General features: G+C 38.8%; 1 protein-coding gene across 5 annotated transcripts in view; it reads right to left on the bottom strand.

The window, feature by feature from the left end:
• cabin1 (calcineurin binding protein 1) overlaps positions 1-24684 on the bottom strand; it is a 148073-nt gene that overhangs the window by 39640 nt on the left and 83749 nt on the right. For all 5 annotated transcript variants that reach the window (XM_056246898.1, XM_056246896.1, XM_056246895.1 and 2 more), the window contains 4 exons: positions 18927-19040; positions 5722-5885; positions 3438-3534; positions 687-1421 (listed from right to left, as the gene is read on the bottom strand). In XM_056246898.1, coding sequence (XP_056102873.1) covers positions 687-1421; positions 3438-3534; positions 5722-5885; positions 18927-19040 — 1110 coding nt within the window. The remainder of the gene's footprint in view (positions 1-686; positions 1422-3437; positions 3535-5721; positions 5886-18926; positions 19041-24684) is intronic.

Genomic DNA, 24684 nt, shown 5'->3' on the forward strand with positions numbered 1-24684 from the left:
GAGCTGAGTGAGTGAGTGAGTGGAGGCGGGGCTCATTTGCATATTCATAGAACTACGTATACTAAATAAGGCAAGGGTGTCGAGTTACAGTCAAGCAATTTTGAGGCATGAAGAATTTTTCTCAAGGAAAAAATGTTGGTAATCAAAGATGAGCTTTAAGGGATAAAATTATTGACTACAGGGGGACTTTAAGAATGTTTCGTCAATCCGGCCCCAGAATATCATAAACTTAGACATGGAGTAGTCAACCAGAACACCCTAGCAAACACATAACAAAAAAAATTACCCAGAACACATTAGTAACCGCAGAGCGATGCTCTGGAAACCACCTGTGATAGACTTGTGTTGGCATATTCTGCATGAACAAACACACCACAAGCATTTTCTTCAGAAATCTAGTTTAGCTTGCTTCACACGGGTTGATACCGAGTCCGACGCCAAGCTAAGACACATTTTTTCACTGATAAAACAAAAGACAGCTTTTAGTCCTATGGTGTGACAGACTTCTCGGACTTCCCCTCATAAATCTTTTTAGTTCAACAAACGTTATGGGATTTCCCCCTGAAAGTGGTTGAAGATTAACCTCGTTTCACCAGTTTCTTTTCCGACAAGCTTTCAAAGAGCCACGTCATGTTTAACTGAGACATGACATCGCAACACCCAATGCAACTCCCCTCCTTTCTCACCTGTTTAATCAGCATGTAGGTCTCGGACATGATCTTCTCGATGCGCTGCAGGTCGTAGGTCATGCCCTTCTGACCTTGCTGCCAAACCCTGTACGCATCCAGAAGCAGCGTCTTCCCAGACTCCACGTCATCCAGCAGTTTTCTCTTTCTGTTGGGTCTCTGTGGTAGCGTTAGCTCAGGGCTGCTGGGTAAAGGGTTGCTCGGCGTTGGCGCTGTGGCCATAGTTGGCGCTGCTTTAGCTGCGTTCACCTGATTCAGTAGCTGTAGCTGTTGCTGTTTAGAGCTAATGCTCAACTCCTCCAGCGACAGCTCCGTCGCCCGACTGCTCTCTGGGATCTTATCAACCTCCTCCGCTACTGATTTAACCATCGCCTGCTCTTGTGGGACAGTGTCAATTGGTGTTTGAGGGTCTCTGAATTTTGAAGCACCCGGCCATAATCCCAAGCCGAGCTCCATAGGCTCTCCAAGTCCTGAAGTACCTTCTCTGGGGTGAACTGTGACCGCTGTCACCTGAGTTAAAGGCTCCAGAGAGAGCTGAAGTGTGGCTGAATGTTGTTGAGGAATGGCAGGAGGTCCGGTCTCACTCCCTGTGAGCGTAGGGGTGTCGGGGAGTCCTGCTTTAGGCTGGCTAGTGTGTGAGCATTTGGGGTCTTCTGCAGCAGGAGGCCGGTTGGAAACATCCGCTGTGGTCATTTCACCCATAGAGGTGGTAGACGGTTTAGGAGGATCGCTTACCTGAGAAAGAGAGAATGAAAGAGAAACTGAAACACATATTCACACTATAAATGCGGCACAGAAGCCACATCTTAAGGCCAATTCACACCGCACAGACGAATGCCAACAAACAAGTTGGCCGTTAGAATTTAGAATTTTATGAAAAAATTTAGAATTTAGAATTTTTATGAAAAATAACTGTCATGTTCACACTGACCCAACAAACACTGATTGAACAATCAGTGTTTGTTGGGTCAGTGTGAACATGACAGTTATTTTTCATAAAAATTCTAAATTCTAAATTTTTTCATAAAATTCTAAATTCTAACGGCCAACTTGTTTGAAAACAAACCCGGACATGGCAACAGACACGACGGGGGTAACGCACTGATCCAACAAAACCTCTTTACGGTGTGAATTGGCCTTTAGAGACCCTGATATGCTTTTTCATTCTTTGCTTTGAAACACCTATACAGCTTTACAGTGTTAAACATGAAACAGATGGAAATTACAATTTCCGATTTCTACTATAAAGCAGCTCTCCACTGTGTTCATGTTTTACTCGCGTCTGATCACAACGGACTAAACAGGAGAAATTAACCGGAGAAGAATAACCTATTACATCATTGCCACGGACCAACAGTCGGCCGGAGGGACTGCGGTTACACACATCGAGTGGCAAAAAGACTGAGCGGCAACATTGGTTTTCAGCGTGAATGCCGCGAAACACACACAAAACACATCTAAAATGGGACAGAGCTTTGAGATTGACTGTACAACTACATTTGACAAGAAAGCCGAGGTATATTTTTACAGAGTGCCGAAAGTTACGGAACAGAGAAGCAAATGGATCGCTGCGATTCACAGAAACGACTGGATCCAGGCAGCGAGAGGTGGATTTGCTGTTATTTTGTGTCAATATGCCTGGATTTAGGGGTAATATCATACCCTATATATTGTATTGGTATGTATTATATTGACAACTCAAAAATTAAATATTCACCATTGTATATTCTTCATAATTGGATGTTTTTAAATAAACACTGATCAAAAACTATACAAGTTTTAGCGCTGGACGATATGATGATATAAATAACATTGATATAAGTGATCACACAGATTTAGACCTATATATAAAGCGTTCACAGGCAAATTTGCTTTATGAATTTCCCTGCACATATAAATGAAAGGAAACACGATTCCTGCTGCATGTCAATATCCGTGGATCACTGGATCTTTGGTAAGTTGTAAGGAACACTATATCGAGCTTTAGTTTAAACTGATAATTGTTTGTTTTACTCGTGGTTTCCTCTATTAAATCCAGTCACTCAGCAGCTCTTCTGCCACTCAGGCTGAGGGAGTGTGATCCGGCGGGAAAGTGACCTCAATTCATACGCTCTATAATTTAAAGGTGTTTACCAGCGGGAGCAAACTTTTCTGGGAAGTTTGCTTTGTGAAGCTGTTTTGATCTCCCTAATTAACTTCGCTTTGGCCTGATTATGTTTGAAATGACGTCACATCTGTTCTTTGATTTCGCTTGAAGTATATCGGAGTATAGTTGTCATGTGTATAAAATCACTATGAAAATGGCTAATCTTGATTCTGCTGAAAGAAAACAATACAAGTGATGATATTTTCTGACTAGTGTGACACTAGAAGTGAGAAAGGTCACAAACGCAACATTTATATTCAAGTTTTCCTGCAATTAATCTGTTCTAACTTAGCAATGCAACGACGTTTAAAGAAAGAAGCACAGGCACCAAGTTAAGCGATGCTATCTCTGTTCTTCGAGCAGTCAGGATGGCATTAGCTAATGTGTTAGCACAAACATAAGCGTATCCTTGGCTGTCAGAGCTGGCTTGAGTCTCATTTCCCAAACATGGCAGTGTCTCCATAGGAAACATATGACACCAAGGCCACTGTTCAGCTTCTATTTCTGATTTCTGGGGTATAATAAAACAAAACACACAATAAAAAAAACAAAAATAAAACCTTCTAAAACAAACCAAAAACAAATGAGAACATTAGTTGTCATACCCCTGTGAGTTTATCCAGATTGTCCTCCAGCACTTTTACAGTGAAGCAAAACGCTCGCTTGGCCAAAACTTGTCGGTCCACATCTCGCAAGTACTTCCTATAACACACAATATACACAAATATATGATATGTCTTTGAATGAAAATGCTTTATGCAATGTTTCACATAATAATACAAAATCTTAGCTGTATGTAGGTTAAACTTCGCTGTACTACTTAAAGTTATTGACATGTTAGACTGTTATTAAATCACAACAAGCCGCGAAAAACACAGCACAGATGCATGCGATCCCGAATTCAGTTCTCTTTCACAGCTTATTGCTCTTAAATGGTCAAATATAAACACAATGATGTCAAAATGCACATTGTGTGGAGTATTCACATAAAGAGTCTGTTATGTCCTACGTGAACGTAAACAGTTGGGAGCAAATCGGATGTGTAACAGTGTACTAGATCGGTGCATTTGTTCTTAAAGAGACAGCAGCCTAATAAACTGTGGCAGTCTGTTTTAATTTAATTAAAAAACAGAAAATCACTCACTGCTTTTGACAATCACATTTGTATCTTTTTTAGGAATATATCAATTTAAATTGAATTCTGACAGTGAAGATTATACAATGTTTTCATTGATTATTCACATTTTGTAGTATTTCTAAAGACATGTTAAATAAAACTAGGCTACTGTACGTGAAAAAACTTTTTTTTTTTTTATTGTATTTGTCCTATTGTTGCTTTATTTTTCTTTTATTTACCAGTGAAAAAGTTATTTTTGTATCAATTAGTTTTACTTATGTACTAAGTAGTTTTTCTATTAGTCTCAGGGCTGCCTTGCCTTAATACAGAAGACTGCCACTAACTAAAATGGGAAGAAAAAAACAAAATAAATTTCAAGGTTTAAAATTTATTCAGTGGGATTTTTTTCTACCGCAGTCAAATAAGAAAAGTAACACAAAACAGTAAACTACAATCCAATGCATACATCGAATTGAAATTTGATTCAAAATCGAGAATTGATTTTTAATCGAATCATTACCTCAAGAATTGATTTGAATCGAATGGTAGACTTTTTCCTAACATTTCACACAATTATTCGAATATGCAACTTTAGAGGAGGATAATTTAACAAGCGTTAGGCAACACTACATTTTAAGAAGTTAAGCTAAAATAATGGTGTGGGATTTACTTGCAATTTCTGAGTGAAAATTGTTTCCTAGTTTTTTTTTCCAAGTAAATTTCACACAATTACATGTGACATTATAAAGTAGAAAGATTAAAATAGTATTTTCATGCAACATACTATAATAAAATAATGTTTTATTTACAACTTTTGTAAAAGTTTGTAAAAACATTCGGTAACACTTTACTTGAAGGGGTGTGCATAAGACTGACATGACACTTTCATAATCATGACATGACACATGTCATTAATATGAAGGAAGTTGAATGCATGTTTATGACAACTGTCATTAAGTGTCATTCGCTCAATTATGACATTTTTAATGCAAATATGACATTGTTTGAGATGTCTTTGTTATGACAACTTGACATAAATACATCATAACCTGTCAGTGTCTTGGTAATGACAACTTGACATAACCAAGACAACAAATTGTCATAAATATGTCATGAACATGACATAGCAGATTAATTATCAAACTTAAGAAACCACTTAGCTTTATGGGTTAAGATTACATTAAACTGTCATGTGGTTGGTTTTGACATTGGCTGTCATGAGGCCAATATAACATTTTAATGACAAATTCAATTTGTACGACTGTAGTTGAGGTCAAGAAAAATATTCATGACACAGTTATAATGGCCTCATGACAGCCAGTGTCAAACCGACCGCATGACAGTTTAATGTAATGTTAACCCATAAAGCTAAGTGGTTTCTTAAGTTTGATAATTAATCTGCTATGTCATGTTTAGGACATATTTATGACAGGTTATGTTGTCTTAGTAATGTCAAGTTGTCATAACAAAGACACTGACAGGTTATGATGTATTTATGTCAAGGTGTCATAACAAAGACATCTCAAACAATGTCATATTTGCATTAAAAATGTCATAATTGAGCGAATGACACTTAATGACAGTTGCCATAAACATGCATAAAACCTCCTTCATATTCATGACATGTGTCCCCCCTTGCACACCCCTTCAAGTAAAGTGCTACCAAACATTTTTACAGTGTACACCCCCATTTCCTGTAATAAATATGTATTATTTAATTAAACAACAAAACAAGGTAAACAAATCAATGAATTGAGATATGGTGTTCTTACTTTCCCTGGTCGGGGGTTCTCTGAAGCATAAGGGAGATTTTGAGTAATGTGTGGTGATCTTTCAGTTGAGACAGAACATCCAGCAACAGCACGATGGATCTGTTCATATGAGATGCAAAACTACCAGGACGATCGATCTCATCTACTGGAATACGCCAGATGCCCTGAGGAAGAGAAGGAGAGAAGAGGAGTTGAGGTATCAGGACAGCTTTAGACCCAGCGTTGGCTGTCAGATCGGGCCCCGTTTTCATTCGACAAACAAGCCACGGGAAAACTGATGCTAACAAGGCCACTGCTGAACTTCTCTACACAGCAAACTCCAGGAAATACATACTTAGAAACACAATCCAGTGCCTCAAAAACAACTTCCATTGTGCAAAACAAACCTCTGGGAAAGTCCATTAACATTCACAAGAGGTAAACATGCGGAAAGAATGAGTGGATGACTTCAGACAGTTTAGTGCTCATAGGAGAGGGTACAAATAAAAGAGAGGTGGTGCAGACAAAGAGAAAATGGAGAGAAGCTGAGGATTTGTATTGTCGTAAGGCCATCTGCTCTTGGCTCTTGATGCGCTGGTCTCCGGCCATGAAGAATATCTGCCCACTGATGAGAAATCTGTCTCAACCCACTCTCTCTCGATCCATCTCTCTAACCCTCTGCTTCATCTCGAGCTGCTCATCTTTCCCTCCAGTCGTGCTGGACTGAAAACAGCACACCAAATGAAGCTATTGACAATGAACAGAGATGGCAAACTAAAGGCGGCGCCAAGAGGACATACTCTAGTCTACGCAAGTGCGCAGACACTTCTAGTTATGCAAGCTCGATTTCACGTGGCACTGCATTCTGAAGCGACTCAAAGCGCAGTACGATGCATTCTCAGGATGACTGCAAGCGCGCCACAGCAGACATTAGCATAAACGTCGTCTTTTTCCCTTTTAGATCAACCGCTGTATTGTCATAGTGGAGCAACAGTTTGAAGAAAATCGAACCGTCTCTTAGCGTTGATTATATGCCAGTGCCGCATTAAAGTCAACGTGAAACACGTTTTATTTCTGTAATCAGGATATTTAACAAGAAAAACTTTGGGCAGGGCTTGATTTTAATCATTGAGAATTGATTGAATCACGAAAAGTGGGTGATACCTACTAGAATTCAACCAAATGGTTCATTAAGCATAGGGCACAGGGCAGCAGCTGAAAAATGAAAATCATTTCTATACACTATTGTCCAAATGTTTTTTAAAGAAGTCTCTTATGCTCACCAAGGCTGCACTTGATGAAAAAAAAAAACTAAAAGCAGTAATATTGTGACATCTTATTACATATCATTGTTAATTGTAATAATGTTTCACCATATTATTGGTTTTACTGCATTTTTTAAAATCAAAATAAAGCAACCTTTGCGAGCGTAAAGGACCTTTTTTAAAAAAATCTTAATTATTCCAAACTTTCTAATGGTAGTGTAGAATAAATTTAACCCAATTTTTCCATCTTTGGACTATTGCACATCACTAATTATGCATAATAAAACAAGTAACACGATTTAATAAAGTAAATAGGCTCAGTATTTTATGCATGAACAACGGAATGCGCTCTTGCAATACGTTGGACAAGCAATGGCGCCTTTTTCTTCTAAAAAAAAGAAAGAAAATTCAGCTTGATTTTTTGCTTTTACATTCAAGGGTGGAAAATGGAAGAACAGTTTGAAATTCGATCTCTACATGTGGGCGGGAATGAAACGCCCCTTTCTGTAGTGTGCCAAAGATGTAGACTAGGGGGTAGCTTTGAGTGCAGATACAAAGTAAATTAATATTAATGAGATAAACTAATATTTCACACGCAGGTTGCCGAATTTATGCCTACACACCCTGTCTATGGTACAACTAATCTTGGTGGTTTGATGAGAAAGATGAAATGTAGTTGCAATAAACGCTTTAAGAATCCGTAGCAGCAGATTAAAGGCACACTATGCAGGAATTCTGTTTTTGTCAAACAGCGACCCCTAGAGTCGCACTTGTATTTAACGTTACTGTCGTAAATACCACTCACGCAGAGCGTCTCTGCCATAGACTGGTCTCTGCACTCACAGCCTGATACCCCTTTGAAGCTGTTATATTAAGGTACAAATCTTGCATAGTGTGCATTTTTTGCATTAAATAAGAGATCTAGCACTAAAATGTGTTTTTGAACTCAAGCTGAGCGCTCGTGTCCGCTGCTATCAGTGTCATGGATACATAGTGTATCTTGTGGCGGCGCGCGCGCAGTCTTCACTCGGACGCGCTCTTCAATCTATCGCAGTTGCGGAGACTCTCTATTCATTCCGGTGAAATCACAAAATAAAATGCACAAAAACATGTCCCTGCTTGATATAGACTGTAACCACTGATGAACATACTCAGTTTTGATGAGAGAGAAAAAACGTAGAACCTGTAACCTCTGACACGCTTGGCAAAAGATCTACCACTAGACCATTAAAGGACTCAAACAAAACTTGCGGATCGATGCATTTATTTACGGGTTGAGCAGAGAGGCTCATTCTCTTTTCCTTTTCCTAGTCTCTTCCGACCGCGTTTTCTTTGCTTTTTCCATCGTCGAGTATCACGTCTGAAATGCGCGCAAGTGTCTTCGTGCTTCATGTTGTGGTTGATGTGTGTGACGTCGTTGCCGTAAAGCATGTCGTGACACTCGCGAGATTTGTCGGGGGCGCTTTGCTACCAGGCTTTCCTACCAGGATGATTCGCCCTACTATGAGTTTGTTTACCACCGAAATGACTTTGAAGCTGTTATATTAAGGTACAATTCTTGCATAGTGTGCCTTTAATATTATTCTGTTGGACGGAACTGAGAAACAACTGATGAGACGGTTTGATGTTTGGTTGACCAATCAGTGGAAAGAGGCGTTTCATTCCCGCCCACATGTTGAGATCGAATATTCAAGCCGTTCATTCATTCGTTCGTCCTCTGAACGTAAAAGAAAAATCGAGCCAGTTCTAGTTTTTTTTCGACAAAAAATGACAAACGAAAAAGGCGCCGTTTTCTAATATGTCTGCTTTTAAAATCAAATCAACAAGTGATTGATGGGAAGACACCCTGATTGCTCTGGTCAGGACACTTTCATCCTTCAGTGGTGTAAACATCAGTCTGTTTCCCAACTGAGAGCTGTAAGCATGCAGAGCTGTACGTCTCTGCGGTCTTGATTTCAGTGATCACTTTTCTGCAGTCAATCTTTCGAATTGCCCTAGAAAAGGACACTGCTTCAGTTTGGCCTGCCAGACGCCCATGTATGGACATGTAGACATTCCAGAAAATGTAGGTAACGGCATTAAAGCACGTGAAAACCGAGGAACTTGACGGAGGGGCGAACTAAAATATGCAGGAGTGAGAAAAGAGAGAATCTGAATAAGAAGGAAATGCTAATTGAAATGTTGGATGTTTCCGGAAACCTGGATGTTTATTTGCATGCAGAATGATCTGCAGCTGCTAGTCATCCAATTAAAAGCACACTGAACGATTCGATCCAAAAGGCAGACATCAGGAAAACGAGAAGAAGAGCGGAGGGAAAGGAGAGAAACTGGAGAAGAAATTTAGCTGGTGGATTGTTTAAAAAAAAAAAAACTAATAAACTTCATATTTTGTGAAGGAAGTTGTGAAAATCAGCTTACTCGAGTCACATGCACATATCACATGTGATATACCTAAACAATTATTCGTTATTTTTCATCCTTTTGGCAAAATTTGATTTACATCTCAATATTTAAATGTTTATAAATATGTCTTAATGTCATTTCAAATGTCATTTCAAAACAGCCATTGCAGCCAATTAGATTTCTGCATTCCAGTATTATACTATAATTTCTGCACAATTATTAACAAATAAATGTATTAATAATTAATAAATAAACATGATTTAGTGCTTCCTTGGACTCCAATGATGTCCGTATAGGTTGATTTCGTTTCGAAATTACAATTTACGTGCATGATCTGAATGTCGTCATTCACTCACCCTCAATTTGTACCCTCAAAATACAATGGAAGTCAATGGGGTCCAACAACAGTTTGGTTACCAACATACTCCTCCTGTTCAACAGAAGAAACAAACTCATACAGGTTTGGAACGAATTGAGGGTGAGTGAATGACGACAAATTATGAGAAATGAATCAGACTTACCAACTCTAATGCTTTTTTTTTTAAACTTCTGAATTTTAAATCAGAAACGTTAATACCCTCATACTCCTAAATTGCCAGACTAGTCTAATGAAATGCACTCAATGAAAATTAATGTCCAAATAAAATCATTCTGACATTAAAAAAATGGCCTAAAATATGCAATGAATATTCAATATATCACCCAGCCTTTCAAAGGCCAGCATCAGTGGCTAATGCCGTAACACACAGTTTTAAATGTGAAACAGCAGTCAGAGAGAGATGCTGCCAAGAAGTGTGTGTGTGTGTGGGTTTTGCCCTTTCACTGCAGGATTACCCAAAGCCCCTCCACCAGGACACAGTACATGATGGATACGGGAAAGAGAAAGAGGGGCGTGTCCTGATGGATGGATCTGGGAAAGGAGCGTGTCCTGATGGATCAGTGGAGGAATGCTATTAGACAGGTCTTTGGCACAGGACCCTCAAACTGCTGTGCCACAGTCCAAATAACACGGCTTTACGGCCAGATTACACACACACACACACACCAGCTCAGTCATTCCTGCACTCCAACAACTGTACTTCTGATCAGCATTAAAAGACGTGGGTTTGCCTCAACTGTGGATTTCGCATTTATAATTTCCAGATAATGTTTATTTTTATGTTAATAGTATTGATTAATGTTAATACAAATTATTAATCTCAGATTTTCAATATGCCTGTGTCTGCAACAGATTTTCCTTTAAAAATGTAGTGCATTTAATTTGATGTTAACAGGTAAAGCAGTCCTCTGGTGAAGTACTTGTTATATAGTTACAAGACAGCAATTACTTTATATAATATATAATTTAAATTTGCAATGCAGTTGCAACTGAAAAGCAGTTGCAACTGCATTGCAAATTTAAATTATATATGTATGTGTATATATATATAGATATAGATATAGTCATAAAGAACAAACTTCAGCCTTTATTTCAAAACACTGAAGTTTGAAATTTGTGAGTTTTAACTTGTGCAAAAATGTTTTTTTCTTTTTCATGTGAAAGTGTGAAACAAACAGTCCCTTCAGCAACTTGCTTTGCACTTTGGTTTCGCAGTTATGATAAAAACAGCATTTCATATCATTGTAGCTTTTTTTGTTGGAAAGACTGTAATTTGATACACAGAAAGCCTCATTCATTCTCCATTTCTTTTTTCTGGGAATCCCCACACATCTAAAGGGAACATTTGAGAACGCAAATGAATAATAGCCATGTTCACATGATTTTGGCCATTAAAAAGAGAGTGAAACTAAAAAACAATGCTTGCACAGCAACCAAAACTCACTGATGCCTTACAAGGATGAACCCACCCAATCATCTGCTTCTGATTAGCATATTTCCATTAGTATGAGAAGAAAACAACTTCAGATAAAAAAAGCACCTGAAGCTTTACCATCATGACTACTCATAAATAGCTGCAAAACCATACAAATGAACTTAGTGCAGCCTTCAAAAGACTAAACTCAACTGACCAGCGAAAGAAAAGCAAGCAGTCATGTCTGTTTCAGGCCTACAGATGCTCCTAATGCGATCAATATAATCTGACAGCAAAATCATTGAATTGAGCCCAGCAGACACAGGGCTTCCCTCACCATGCAAGACCATGCAAAAAAAAAGTTCAAACTAAACACAAGCAGCACTTCAAGCGTAAACCAACAGATGAAGAGACAATGTGTAGGTTTCAGGAACATTGCAAGGTGTTTCTGATAAACAGTTCAGATTCAACACACGCCAAACGTGAACGCATCAAATGCAGTGTGTAACTTTTACCTCAGGGATTCCCCTAGACACAAAACTGCTCAAAGTGTCAAGCAAGAATTATAGTAAACATCTAAAGAAACATCTGCACTCCAGAACCGCAAGCCTAAGAGCAACACGGAGGAACCCGGGAACAAGGAGGTTCCCAGTTTTCTGACTCATCCAGTGCACTTCATCACTGCATTTCTGGTCATTACTGCCTCTCGTATTGATGAAACGCAGGACTCCGGCACGAGCTAACTATTATCTGCGTCACCACTCTCAAACGCTCACTTTCTTTCTCTTGCTCTACTCCTTCAACTCTCCCACGACTCTTTCCACAAACCTCCTCTGACACTCTTCCTTTCCACGAGCAAAAGCAGAAGGAAAAGGAAACCAAACAGGAAAAACTAAAAGGAAGAAACTCACCATCACCGAGGAGAGCTACTCCACGCTCTGTCTGTATGAAGTGTGTGTGTGTGTGTGTGTGAGTAAATGGGATGTTTTGATTTTTTTGTAATGTTCCAGCGAGAGAAGGCGAGCTATAGTCCAGGATTGAGAGAGTGAGATGCACGCGTGCGGAGGGAGGAGGAAAGGAGAGATGGTTGAACGAGTGTGCCTTAAACAGACTAGCGTTCGCTCTCCTCTCTTTCCAACCCTGCCATCGCAAAACAAAACGCCCACGCTTGTCTTTCTCTGCTCTGACCCCAGTGCGCTCACCCTCCCTCCCTCTCTCTTCTGTACACAGGCGGAGGGACCGCCCCTTCTGAACACACCGGCCAATCAGAGAAGAGCTCTGTTTCTCAGCCCAGAAGTGCACACCCACACACACACACACACACATACATACATACATACAGAGAGAGGTGAACGAACGCACACAGAAAACATGCAACAGGATGTTAGTGTGGGTCAGAGGGAAAAGGGTGTATCTGAACACAAACACATACACGAGGAAAAAAGAGAAAGAAGAGAAGAGGTGAGAACAGGAGAAACAAGAATTAAAGAGAAGATGAAAAAAGAACAGAGCAGAAGAGACTAAGCCAAAAATAGAGAAAACAGAAGAAACAACAGGACAAAAAAAGAAGAGGTGAGACAAGAAGAGAAGATGCTATAAAGAGGAGAATGTAAGAAAAGAGATGAGTTGAGGACAAGAATAAAAGAGAAGAAATGAAGAGAAAAGAATAGAACAGAGTGAGAAGTGAGATGAGAAGAGACAGAGACAAGAAAGGAGAAAACATGAGACAAGAGAGGAGAAAACAGGAGACAAGAGGACAAAAACAGAAAATGCCATAAAGAACAGACTAAGAAAGAAGAGAAGAAACGAGGTTAGATGAGACGTGAACAGGAGAATAAGAATAAATGTGAATAAACCAGGAGAAAAGTTTAGAGAAGAGACAGTAAGAGACTAAGACGAGAGGAGAAAACTCAAGAGACAAGAGCAGAAAATACTAGAGACACAGGATGAGTAGAAGAGAACAGAAGAAAAGACAAGAAGAGCTGAGACAATAGCAGGACAGGAGAAAAAGAGACAAGAGAAGACACTAGATGAGAGACGACAATAAGAGGAGAAGAAAGGAGACTAGTGGAGAATGTGCGACGACAGAAGATGTGAAGGGAAAAAAGAGAGGAGAACAGAAGAGACAAGAAAAGATGGGAGGAATAAAAAAGACGAGACGAGAAAAAAGAAAAGAAGTGAGACAAGGAGAGACGATGAGGGAAAGAAAAAAGCTGAGATGAGAAGAGACAGTGTGAGACACGGAGAAAAAGAGACAAGAAATGAGAAGAAAAGAGGTAAAGGGGAGAGAGACTGAGAAGAGAAGAAACGAGAAGAAAAGACAAGCAGAGACACGAAGGCGAGAGGTGAAGCGTGTCATTTATTACAGACAGAGAATAAATCAAGAGTGCAGAAACTCAGGGTGTCATACAGCTCTCATTACCCCTTCTCTGTCTGTAAATGTTTGTGCTTTTCCACTGATACACACACACACACACCTGGCATTTTCAACCCCCTGAAGCTAACAGGAAAGTCAAGATGCAAATGGAGCTGACCGTATCTCTACATGTGAACCACAGGTGTTTGAGGCTGCTGAACTTTCACACACCAGCACTTCACACACACACACACACACACCATTCAGCCGGTTTCATCAGTTAAACTGCGGAGACGTGCTGATACAGAGAGAGCTGCAGGCAGAGGTCATTCCCCTGAAGGGTCAGAGGCTGAAGGGTCAGAGGTCATTCCCCTGAAGGGTCAGAGGTCATTCCCCTGAAGGGTCAGAGCTACTCAGATTCTCAACTCAACTCAAACTGTCCAATCACAAGAAGCTGAATGCAGAAAAGCTCAAAACTGTCAAAGTTGGTTAGTTCACTCAAAAGCTCAAATAAAATATTGACAGGTCCATCAATAAACAATTAAATGAATTATTGAAAAATAAATAAATAAAATACATTACTAAAATAAAACAATAAAAAGTAAAAATGTCCAAAACAAAAATGTCCAAATATTGAATTACAGGTGTGATGATGAATGAACTGTTCAGGCATCCAAAGAAAACTGGACAGGAATGTTTGTTTTTCTTGTACAGCAACTGCAAAACAAAAACAAAAAATATATATTATAAAAATAAAAAAAAATGTGCGCATATTTTACACTGCCGTTCAAAAGTTTGGGATTGGTACGTTTTTTAATGTTTTTAAAATAAGTCTCTTGTGCTCACCAAGGCTGCATTTATTTGATTTAAAAAAATAAAATAAAAAACAGTAAAATTGTTAAATAATATGAAAATTCTAAATAACTGTTTTCTATTTGAACATATGTTAAAATATAAGTTATTCCTGTGATCAAAGCTGAATTTCCATCATTACTCCAGTCTTCGGTGTCACTTGATCCTTCAGAAATCATTCTAATATGATGCTCAAAAAAAATATTCATTATTATTATCAATGTTGAAAACAGTTGTGGATCCTTTTATACAGGATTCTTTGATGAATAGAAAGTTCGATTTCATTTATTTGAAAAAGAATCTTTTGTAACATTATAAATGTCTTTACTGTGACTTTTGATTAATTTAATGCATCCTTGCTGAATAAAAGTATTGATTTCTTTTATTTATTTTAGTGTATATATATATATATATATATATATATATATATATATATATATATATATATATATATATATATTCACTCACCGGCCACTTTATTAGGTACACCTGTCCAACTGCTCGTTAACACTTAATTTCTAAGCAGCCAATCACATGGCGGCAACTCAGTGCATTTAGGCATGTAGACATGGTCAAGACAATCTCCTGCAGTTCAAACCGAGCATCAGTATGGGGAAGAAAGTTGATTTGAGTGACTTTGAACGTGGCATGATTGTTGGTGCCAGAAGGGCTGGTCTGAGTATTTCAGAAACTGCTAATCTACTGGGATTTTCACGCACAACCATCTCTAGGGTTTACAGAGAATGGTCCGAAAAAGAAAAAACATCCAGTGAGCGGCAGTTCTGTGGGCGGAAATGCCTTGTTGATGCCAGAGGTCAGAGGAGAATGGCCAGACTGGTTCGAGCTGATAGAAGGGCAACAGTGACTGAAATAACCACTCGTTACAACCGAGGTATGCAGCAAAGCATTTGTGAAGCCACAACACGCACAACCTTGAGGCGGATGGGCTACAACAGCAGAAGACTCCACCGGGTACCACTCATCTCCACTACAAATAGGAAAAAGAGGCTACAATTTGCAAGAGCTCACCAAAATTGAACAGTTGAAGACTGGAAAAATGTTGCCTGGTCTGATGAGTCTCGATTTCTGTTAAGACATTCAGATGGTAGAGTCAGAATTTGGCGTAAACAGAATGAGAACATGGAACCATCATGCCTTGTTACCACTGTGCAGGCTGGTGGTGGTGGTGTAATGGTGTGGGGGATGTTTTCCTGGCACACTTTAGGCCCCTTAGTGCCAATTGGGCATCGTTTAAATGCCACGGCCTATCTGAGCATTGTTTCTGACCATGTCCATCCCTTTATGGCCACCATGTACCCATCCTCTGATGGCTACTTCCACCATGTCACAAAGCTCTAATCATTTCAAATTGGTTTCTTGAACATGACAATGAGTTCACTGTACTAAAATGGCCTCCACAGTCACCAGATCTCAACCCAATAGAGCATCTTTGGGATGTGGTGGAACGGGAGATTCGCATCATGGATGTGCAGCCGACAAATCTGCGGCAACTGTGTGATGCCATCATGTCAATATGGACCAAACTCCCTGAGGAATGCTTCCAGCACCTTGTTGAATCTATGCCACGAAGAATTGAGGCAGTTCTGAAGGCAAAAGGGGGTCCAACCCGTTACTAGCATGGGGTACCTAATAAAGTGGCCGGTGAGTGTATATATATTGCAGAAAAAAATCCTGTCCAGTTTTCTCTGGATGACAAAAAACAAAACAAAACCAAAAACAGTGTAAATATTGTCCGGTGCATGTATTCCAGGTGTGATGAAGAATGAACTGAAGACTGAGTCTCGGGCCAGTGGTCCAGTGAGAGCAGGAGAGTGGGCGGACACATATGCCAGCGCATATGCCTGTGTGTGTGTGTGTGTGTGTGTGTGTGTGTGTGTGTGTGTGTGTGTGTGTGTGTGTGTGTGTGTGTGTGTGTGGACGTGGGAGACAAACTGTGTGTGTGTTTTTCTGATGCGTTTAAGGCTTGGGCCAACAAATACTGCCAGAGCCCGAGGCAAACTAGAGCAGCCTGACCCATATCACACACACACACACACAAACGAAGACTCTCCCTCTCTCTACTCCCTCTATTTCACAAGCCTTCCACAACAGTGCAAATCAAACAGATAATTACTTAGGACTGCAAAATTAAACAATAATGAAAATATTCAACACTTAATTTAATTATCGATCACCATTTCTATGTAAACTAAACAAATCTGGGGAAGCGTTCACAGAGTGAGCTGAAGTGAAAAAGTGCACAATGCAAGTTGTTCAAAGCATTTTATATTAAATCCTTCTAGAAGGTCATACGAATATAGTTTTATGAATCCAGATGTGGCTTTGACAGTGTGATTGTGTGGCTGAACACGGCTGAGAGGTTTTTCAGCAGGTCATAATTTACATTTTACTGTTTGTATAATTCAAGCATTCCCATATAGCAATAAAACTTCAGTCATAACAGCAAACGATTAAATGTCGCTGTTGCCATTAAACTTCAATAACTTTATAGAGCGTGTGCATAGATAGACTTCAATCAAATGGAGAAAAACTAAGAAAATAAATTGAAATAATGTTATTTTTTTTGGTCTCAGACTTTCACTTTATCCTAATCATAATTAATTAGGATATAAACCTTTAAAGAGATAAATTGATAAAAATGGTAACCGAGTGACTATTGAAGCTTTAGTTCTTGCAATTTAAACTTTTTATCTCGCAATATAGCCTCATCTTGTAATCGCAACTTTATATCTAAGTAAATATTTTTAGTGTTAACTTTATTATTATTACTTATTTACCTTTACTCTCACTGTAATTATTATTTTTGAAGAAACATTTCTCTTACATTATTACAGTCAAAAGTAATTTGACTTCATTTATAGTATTTGCACTTGATTAAAACTTTTCGGATCCTTTTAATCTTTTTGTTTTATCTGCAATTTATTTCGTAACCTCAATTATAAACTTAAATCTGCACATTGTTTAAAGGATACCACTGGGAAACGTGGAGAATCTTATTAATTGAAGAAATAACTAGTGTTGAGTCCAAGTCCTTAACCAACTGAGTTTGAGTGGGACACGTTTTTAATGTCTTGTCATCTTAATTTTATGTAGTTACTTATTGTATGAGTCCGAGTCAAGTTCGAGTTCAAGTCAACCAGAGTGTGTCCGAATCGGAGTTCATTCATAATTGCAGTCAGAGGCCCTGTTTACAGCTGGCATTAAGATGTTTTGGTCGATCGGATCACAAGTGGACGACTCTAAATACAGGAGTAAACGGGTCTAAAACGCTTTGAGCTCGTCCAGTTTCCTCCACTCACAGCGTGAGTTGAAAACACATTCGGCCGGATTGCTTTCGTAGTGTGAACGCTCATGTGATCGAATGTGTTCAAACAGCCACTAAAGGCCGTCTTCTCTCCGGCTGCTGATGTAATGCGGGAACATTATGGGAAGAGCGATAGCCAGACGGGGTTTAAACTGTCGACCGAAGACCCAAGTTTGGGTTAAAGATGAAAAACGTACCAATCACAATATTCTCTCACCATTCCTGATTCCTAACACACACACACACAGCGTTCGGCTGGTCTAATCTGTCAGAGCAGAAACTAAAGCTGATGCTCTCAGTGTGTTTTTCTGAGTCTCCAGTCGCGTTCATATGTAAATTACATGAGCTTATTTTGTCCATTAGATTAATAGATCTGAAAAGACATACATTTACCCGCCCATAGACCCTCCATTTGAAGAAATCCGGACAGAAGTGTTTGAAAGTGGACAGAAGAGACGGATTAAAACACTAGGTGTAAACGGGAATGTGTTTCCCTCGTCTACTTGTGATCCGATCGACCAAAGCACATCTTAATACCAGCTGTAAACAGGTCCAGGAACCACAACTCTAGAAATAACCTTAAAAAACAGCCACTACACTTCAGTGCAAAAGCTCTTCAGAAGCTTTTATGAGCCCAGCACCGGATGCTGTGTGTGCGCGTGAGGATTTTCCCATAAGCTGAGGACAGGTGGGCATGAGGTTGGCGTATCCTAGTGGGCAAAGCTCTGAAGCCCAGCGAGACGAGACACACAAGTGTTTTTATACTGCAGTGTGCCAATACTGACAAACCCACAGGCTGTTCCTCACAGCGAACGCATCCACAGCCAAAGGTACACACACACACTAATGCATGGCCTTAGCTCTGGGAGGACGGTACCAATGTGCCAAAAGGCCACTGGGAAAAACAGCAACAACATATGAACACACACCATAGTGATGCCATCTGTCTGCCTCATGGTGCGCAGTGAGGACTGTAAATCCAGCCAGTTTGGGGCATTTTCAGTGAGGAGTCGTAATCTCTCTGGATTTATGTGTGAGAGTGTGTGTTTGTGTGTGGAGGGATTTTACTGCACTGAATCACACACGTGTATGAACAGAAGACTCGCTCACATGTTGAACATCTTTAATATCTTCCTACTGGATCATGCTGCAGCTAGAAACGAAATTTGTCATGATATGGTGAACTTTGACATGCAAGTGCGTCTGCATGTGTGTGTGTGTGTGTGTCTTACGTTGAACAGATTGGTCTTATTCCTCTCGCAGAAAAGTCCTTGTGCCGGCATGTGCTTCAGCTGTTGCCATGGGACACTGCTCCCTAGCAACACATCTCGTGCCCATTGCAGGTTCTGTGAAAACACAAATATATTCAGTCAGTTCTGTGTGCAGGAAGGCGAGAGTGTGTGATGACTTGAACTGAGTGAAGTCGGGGGGAAAACCTGCACGCTTCACTCTCGTACACACACTCCTAACAGAATACTAGAGTCCTGCTTAACTGCGCAAGTATATACTATTTCAAAAATAGTATGCAGTAGGTTAAAGTTAAACATTTCAATTAAAAAGCTTGAATGCTGAATGCAGTAATAATATATACTGTATATCGCTTGATTTTGAGAAAATAAAGTAACAGCAGGCATTAGGTAATAAACACTGTGTTGCGCTAAAGTGTCACATTACTTCAGTAAGCAGTAGCCGCGTTTTCATTGCAGATTTGCGCAAAACGTTTGCGATATTTTCTAAATGACGATAAAAAACTATTGCGAAATGACGGCGTTTCCATCAACCGATGTTATGAGACTAAAACGTAATTTTTTCCTCTAGCGATAAGTAATTTAAAAAATCATGGCAATAGATGAACCACCTCATTTGAGCGGAAAAACTTTTTAGCGATATATGTGAGATTCCATTGGGCGTATTTTCAATTCGCAATTTTAATTTATGCAATTTGAAGGGTAATGGAAACGCGGCTAGTGATAGTAATGTATATTGCCTACTAATAGTATGTGAAACAGCATGCAGTAGTTAGGGATAAACATCATAAACCATATTTATGCTAGTGTCACTTGACTTAAATGCAGTATGCAGTTAGTGTGCTACATTGTCAAGAGACCTCACTACTGTGAGATTATATACTATATACTGAATACTGATTATATGTGAAATAGTATGCAGTAGATGACAATAAATGTTCTGAAGTGTAGTATGCAGTGAGATAAAAAACTGAGCATTTCAAATTATTATACATTATACATTGTCATGTGACCTAACTGCAGTATTCTACTGTTTTGTGTTTTTGCAGAAGGTAACAATAAACTGTAGTATGCTACACTATTGTCACATAACCTCAAAAAAAGGTACTTTGCTTTTTAATCTAACTTTGACTAAAAATGGCTTTATGTAGTTAATTCGGCATAATGGTCAAGTTGCACTGCATTATGGGATGCATACTGTAGGGTTGTGACGGTACCAAATTTCAGTAGTCGGTACCAATACCAGTAAAATATCGCAATTCTCTGTAACAATTTCGATACCATAGCAAAAAACTGTTGAATTAAGTACTTTAAAAAAATTGTGTCTCGTCCGTTGTTAAACACTATAAAGTTCTCAGTCCAGAAACTTTGCAGTGTGCTTAGCAACATGAAAAACTGACTAGTATTTACTGACTAGCACCTCTGATAGGCCATTGCATTCACACGCTCAACAGATATGATTGTGATTGGCTACAATCCTCAACGCTTGTAAGTAGAAACCTTGAGCACTCAAACAAACACGAACAAGAGCATTTGAAAGCTGTCTTTCAGCAGGTATCGAATATATCCGGTCCTAGCACTGCCCCCTAATAGTCGACTAAATGTTAGTCAATGAGAAGAGGTTTAGTCAGCCAAAATGTTATTAGTTGTTATTAGTGAGAAAATAAACTCCACAGGAAGTGGTGAAGTCATGCAGATCGTTAACGGCGTGGTAATTACAGTATGCCGGGCAGGAAAACCAAATGTTTGCCTATCATCCATCGACCTCAAATATGGCTTATTTACTTTTGACATGCAAGTAGTAATAACTTTACACATCCGCTCCCTCTAATGTTAATCAAGATATATGTGCACTCACAATAACAACATTTTGTTGTTATTGTAAGTTCACACAAATAAAAGCAGACCCTTTATAGTTTTGAATGAGATATTAGACTTATATCGGTATGACCAAAAATGATTATTTTAAGTCGTTTCCGCTGTTATCAGTAAAAATGCAAGTGTTCGCGCCGGCGCCTCCATGTCATGCAGTAATCGTGCTATACTTCAGTTTCCACACCTTTTTTTAGTACTGACTGGCACTGGTAGTTTGACAACCCTCCAGTACTGCAAGTTTAATCTAACACAGTGGGCCATCTATAATTGAGAATATTTGCATTGTGTGCACAGCAAAAAAAATAGCAAAAATACAATGAGAAGTATGGTAGTGTGCTTGACCAAAAGCAGAAAAACCCAAGAAACTACTTTAAAATGTAAACAAACAGCTCCCATTAGACGGCAAAAGACTGAAAGCTAATCAAAGCTCTCGTGACACTCCAATATAATTACACTGTATCATCCCATCAAATCCATTTCCACACCGCTAATTCGCTGTTAATGAACACATAACATCATAGCGCTGCGGTCTGACTTCTTTATTAGGATACAGACACACGTGTTTCTCTCGCTGTGTCACACACTGTACAAACGGGAGCTCAACGCTGTTTGGGGCCATTCTTTAAATCTAAGAGCTAAATTCCCCCCATTTCACCGTGGAGACTCACTGGACGTGATTAAACGCATTGTGGCGGTTATGAAATCTCTGGCTTGTCATGGCAGGGTGATTACATTTCAGAGCTAAACAATCTCTACATAAAGATCAGACAGATTTCTCATTGTGAAGGGATGGAGATGATATATGTGAGTCCTTTTGGTAGGAAAAAGTGTCAGCAAAGAGCATAAATACACATGCAATGGAGAGAGAGAGAGAGAGAGAGAGAGAGAGAGAGAGAGAGAGAGAGAGAGAGAGAGAGAGAGAGAGAGAGAGAGAGAGAGAGAGAGAGAGAGAGAGAGAGAGAGAGAGAGAGAGAGAGAGAGAGAGAGAGAGAGAGAGAGAGAGAGAGAGAGAGAGAGAGAGAGAGAGAGAGAGAGAGAGAGATGACAAGATATAGTGACTCCAAACCCATACTTTCAAACTTTCTTTCCTCCATGTAACAGAAACGTTTAATAACTGTACTGGCTCCTTTTGAATGCAATCATAATGAATGAGACACTCAAGCTTCAAAAAAGGATGCAAATAACCATAACAGTAGTCCATCAGAGTCTTCTGCTTTATTTCAGGTCTTCTGAACGGCATATGGTAGAATGAAATTGTAGTCATTATTCAGTGATAATCTTCCCCTCCAATGATCTGTTAATGATACCTTTATGGTGTTTTTATCATTCGTCAATAATTCACTGTTTGTGTCAAGGAAGAAAGGAAGTCGTAACAATAATGAGGGTGAGTAAAATGATGGCAAAATTGTCATTTTGGTTTGAAGCATTTCATTTGTTATTGTAAAGAAGATCGAAAAGAGAGAAACAAGCTTGAAATGAGCGGTTATGCCAGGAGAATATTATTATCACAGAGGCTTATCTTATTCTACCCGAAGAACAATAATGCTTTGCTTTCTTTTCAAGTGTCCTCTTCCATTAAGCAGTCACTGATATTATTATACATGCCTATGGATATATATTCTTTCTTCTTTTGCTACAAATGCAGCTGCTATTGTTCTGTACGAACGGGAAACTGATGATTCCAGGAAGCAGAAAATGAGATAATCGCATGCAGGGACTGTTTGACAATGTGTTTACACACAGTCTAAAGCGTCGGTTCTAACCCAAAATTGTCACATTGGCCAATAGAGAATGAATTGAGAAAATGTACCAACCACAGATATTTCATACTGGCCATGAAACAGAAGTTTGCATTATTGTCATCAAAAAATGTCATTGTGAAAATTGTATATTTTTTTTCTTCCATATTAGTGACAAGCACTGCAGGTCGGCGTGTCACTTGCATCACCATAAACAGTGGGAGATGAGTCAGTCTCAAACACTTAATCATCAAGATAAATCATGATTTTGTTCCACTATTTTACATCTATGTGGCTTAAGGAAAATTCCACATGTGTCGCACATGGAGTTTATCTATTTTTTATTTATTTAGAAAAGGGACCGTGTACCTTAATCAACATTCATGAATGTTCGTAACATCTGGCAAAGGGACTACCAATGAAAACTAGCCTTCGGGATAATTTGAGTACATTTACATTTGAGTACAATGTACTCAAATTATCCCGAAGGCTAGTTTTCATTGGTAGTCCCTTTGCCAGATGTTATTAGGAGTTATGGGGGGGGGATTGGTCAATTGTCCATGGGTAAAAGCTGAAGACGAGCAGATGTTTCATTCTGTAGACATTTTGATGTCAACCACGTCACTTCAGTGAGGGTCAAACTGTTCTTACAACTGACACTTAATTAGCTAATAGAGTTGGGTAGATTGATTCATTTTAAGTCATCTGTTTATTCTGACAGTTTATTTCCTAATTAAATAAATATTAGACTGTACACTGATGTTAGATTAGTAAAATTACCGTAAAAACAGTAATATTGTGAAATATTAATACCATTTAAAATAGCAGTTTTCTAATGTAATATATTGTAAAATGTAATTTATTCCTGTGATCAAAGCTGAATTCCTCCAGTCTTCAGTGTCACATGATCCTTCAGAAATCATTCTAATATGATGATTTGATGCTCAAGAAACCTTTCTGATTATTATCAGTGTTGAAAACAGTTGTGCTGCTTCATATTTTTGTGGAAATCATGACACACTTTTTTAGGATTCTTTGATGAATAGAAAGTTCAAAAGAACAGCATTTTTATTGTAACATTATAAATGTCTTTACTGTTACTATTAATCAATTGAATGCATCCTTGCTGAATAAAAGTATTCATTGCTTTAAAAAATATATCACATTGGCCCCATTCAAATGGTAATGTATTTAAAATTGTAAAAGAATGTATTAAGTTAATTAATTTAACATTAATTTAATCCTTATTAAATCAATATGACTTTATCCCCCGGTTACACAGACCAGGTTTAAAACTAGTCCCAAACTAACATGCATGTTTAAGCTGTTTCAACTGAAAGCAACTTGCACTGACATCTCTTAAAAAAATGTCAGTTCTGCTCCCAAGGATTTATTAAAACAAACAACGTTTCGACCCAAAGGGTCTTCGTCAGGCAAGCAACAATTCTTACTACAGAGGGAAGCCTTTTATATACTTACACTTAATAATTCTTGTTTATTTTGAATGTGATGCTTCATTTGATCGAGCACCTGCCAAACATATTTTGGATGTGCGCACAATATCTTCCTTTTAAAATATGTCAGTGTCAATGTTTTTTCTCAAGATGCACACCAGTAATGTTTTTTTGTCTAAGGCATGTTTATATCCTGGCTTAATCTAAGCTCTGTCTGTGAAACCCGGCCTATATCAGATATATCATATTAAATAGATATATCATAAACATCAAACCATAATTATAAGGAGCTGATTAGTCAAACATGCTAAAAAACCCAATATATGTATAGCTACTATGTATATCACTGCACAGCTCCCATTAGAGGGCAACTATTTAAAGACAATAAATGAATTAAAAAATGGTTTTGATATATGTAGTAAGTAGATTGATGCCCTCTATATTGCATACTATATCACATCTAAAGAGCTTGCTGTGTCTAACAAATGCCGCTAGCCTAATTCAGCAGGATGTTGATGTATTTAGCATGGGGTTTTACATGACTTGACCACATATGTGAAGTAAGGGAATCCCCACTGGCCTCGTGTGCACACGTATCAACTCCACATATCAACCACAAGACAAAAGCAAACTGAAGCGCCTGCATTAGAGTTTAAGTGGTTTGTTTAGTGGTCA

This window comes from Rhinichthys klamathensis, unplaced genomic scaffold, assembly GCF_029890125.1.
Source record: "Rhinichthys klamathensis goyatoka isolate OS25496 unplaced genomic scaffold, OSU_Roscu_1.1 h1tg000040l_1, whole genome shotgun sequence".
Taxonomy (NCBI): Eukaryota; Metazoa; Chordata; class Actinopteri; order Cypriniformes; family Leuciscidae; genus Rhinichthys; species Rhinichthys klamathensis.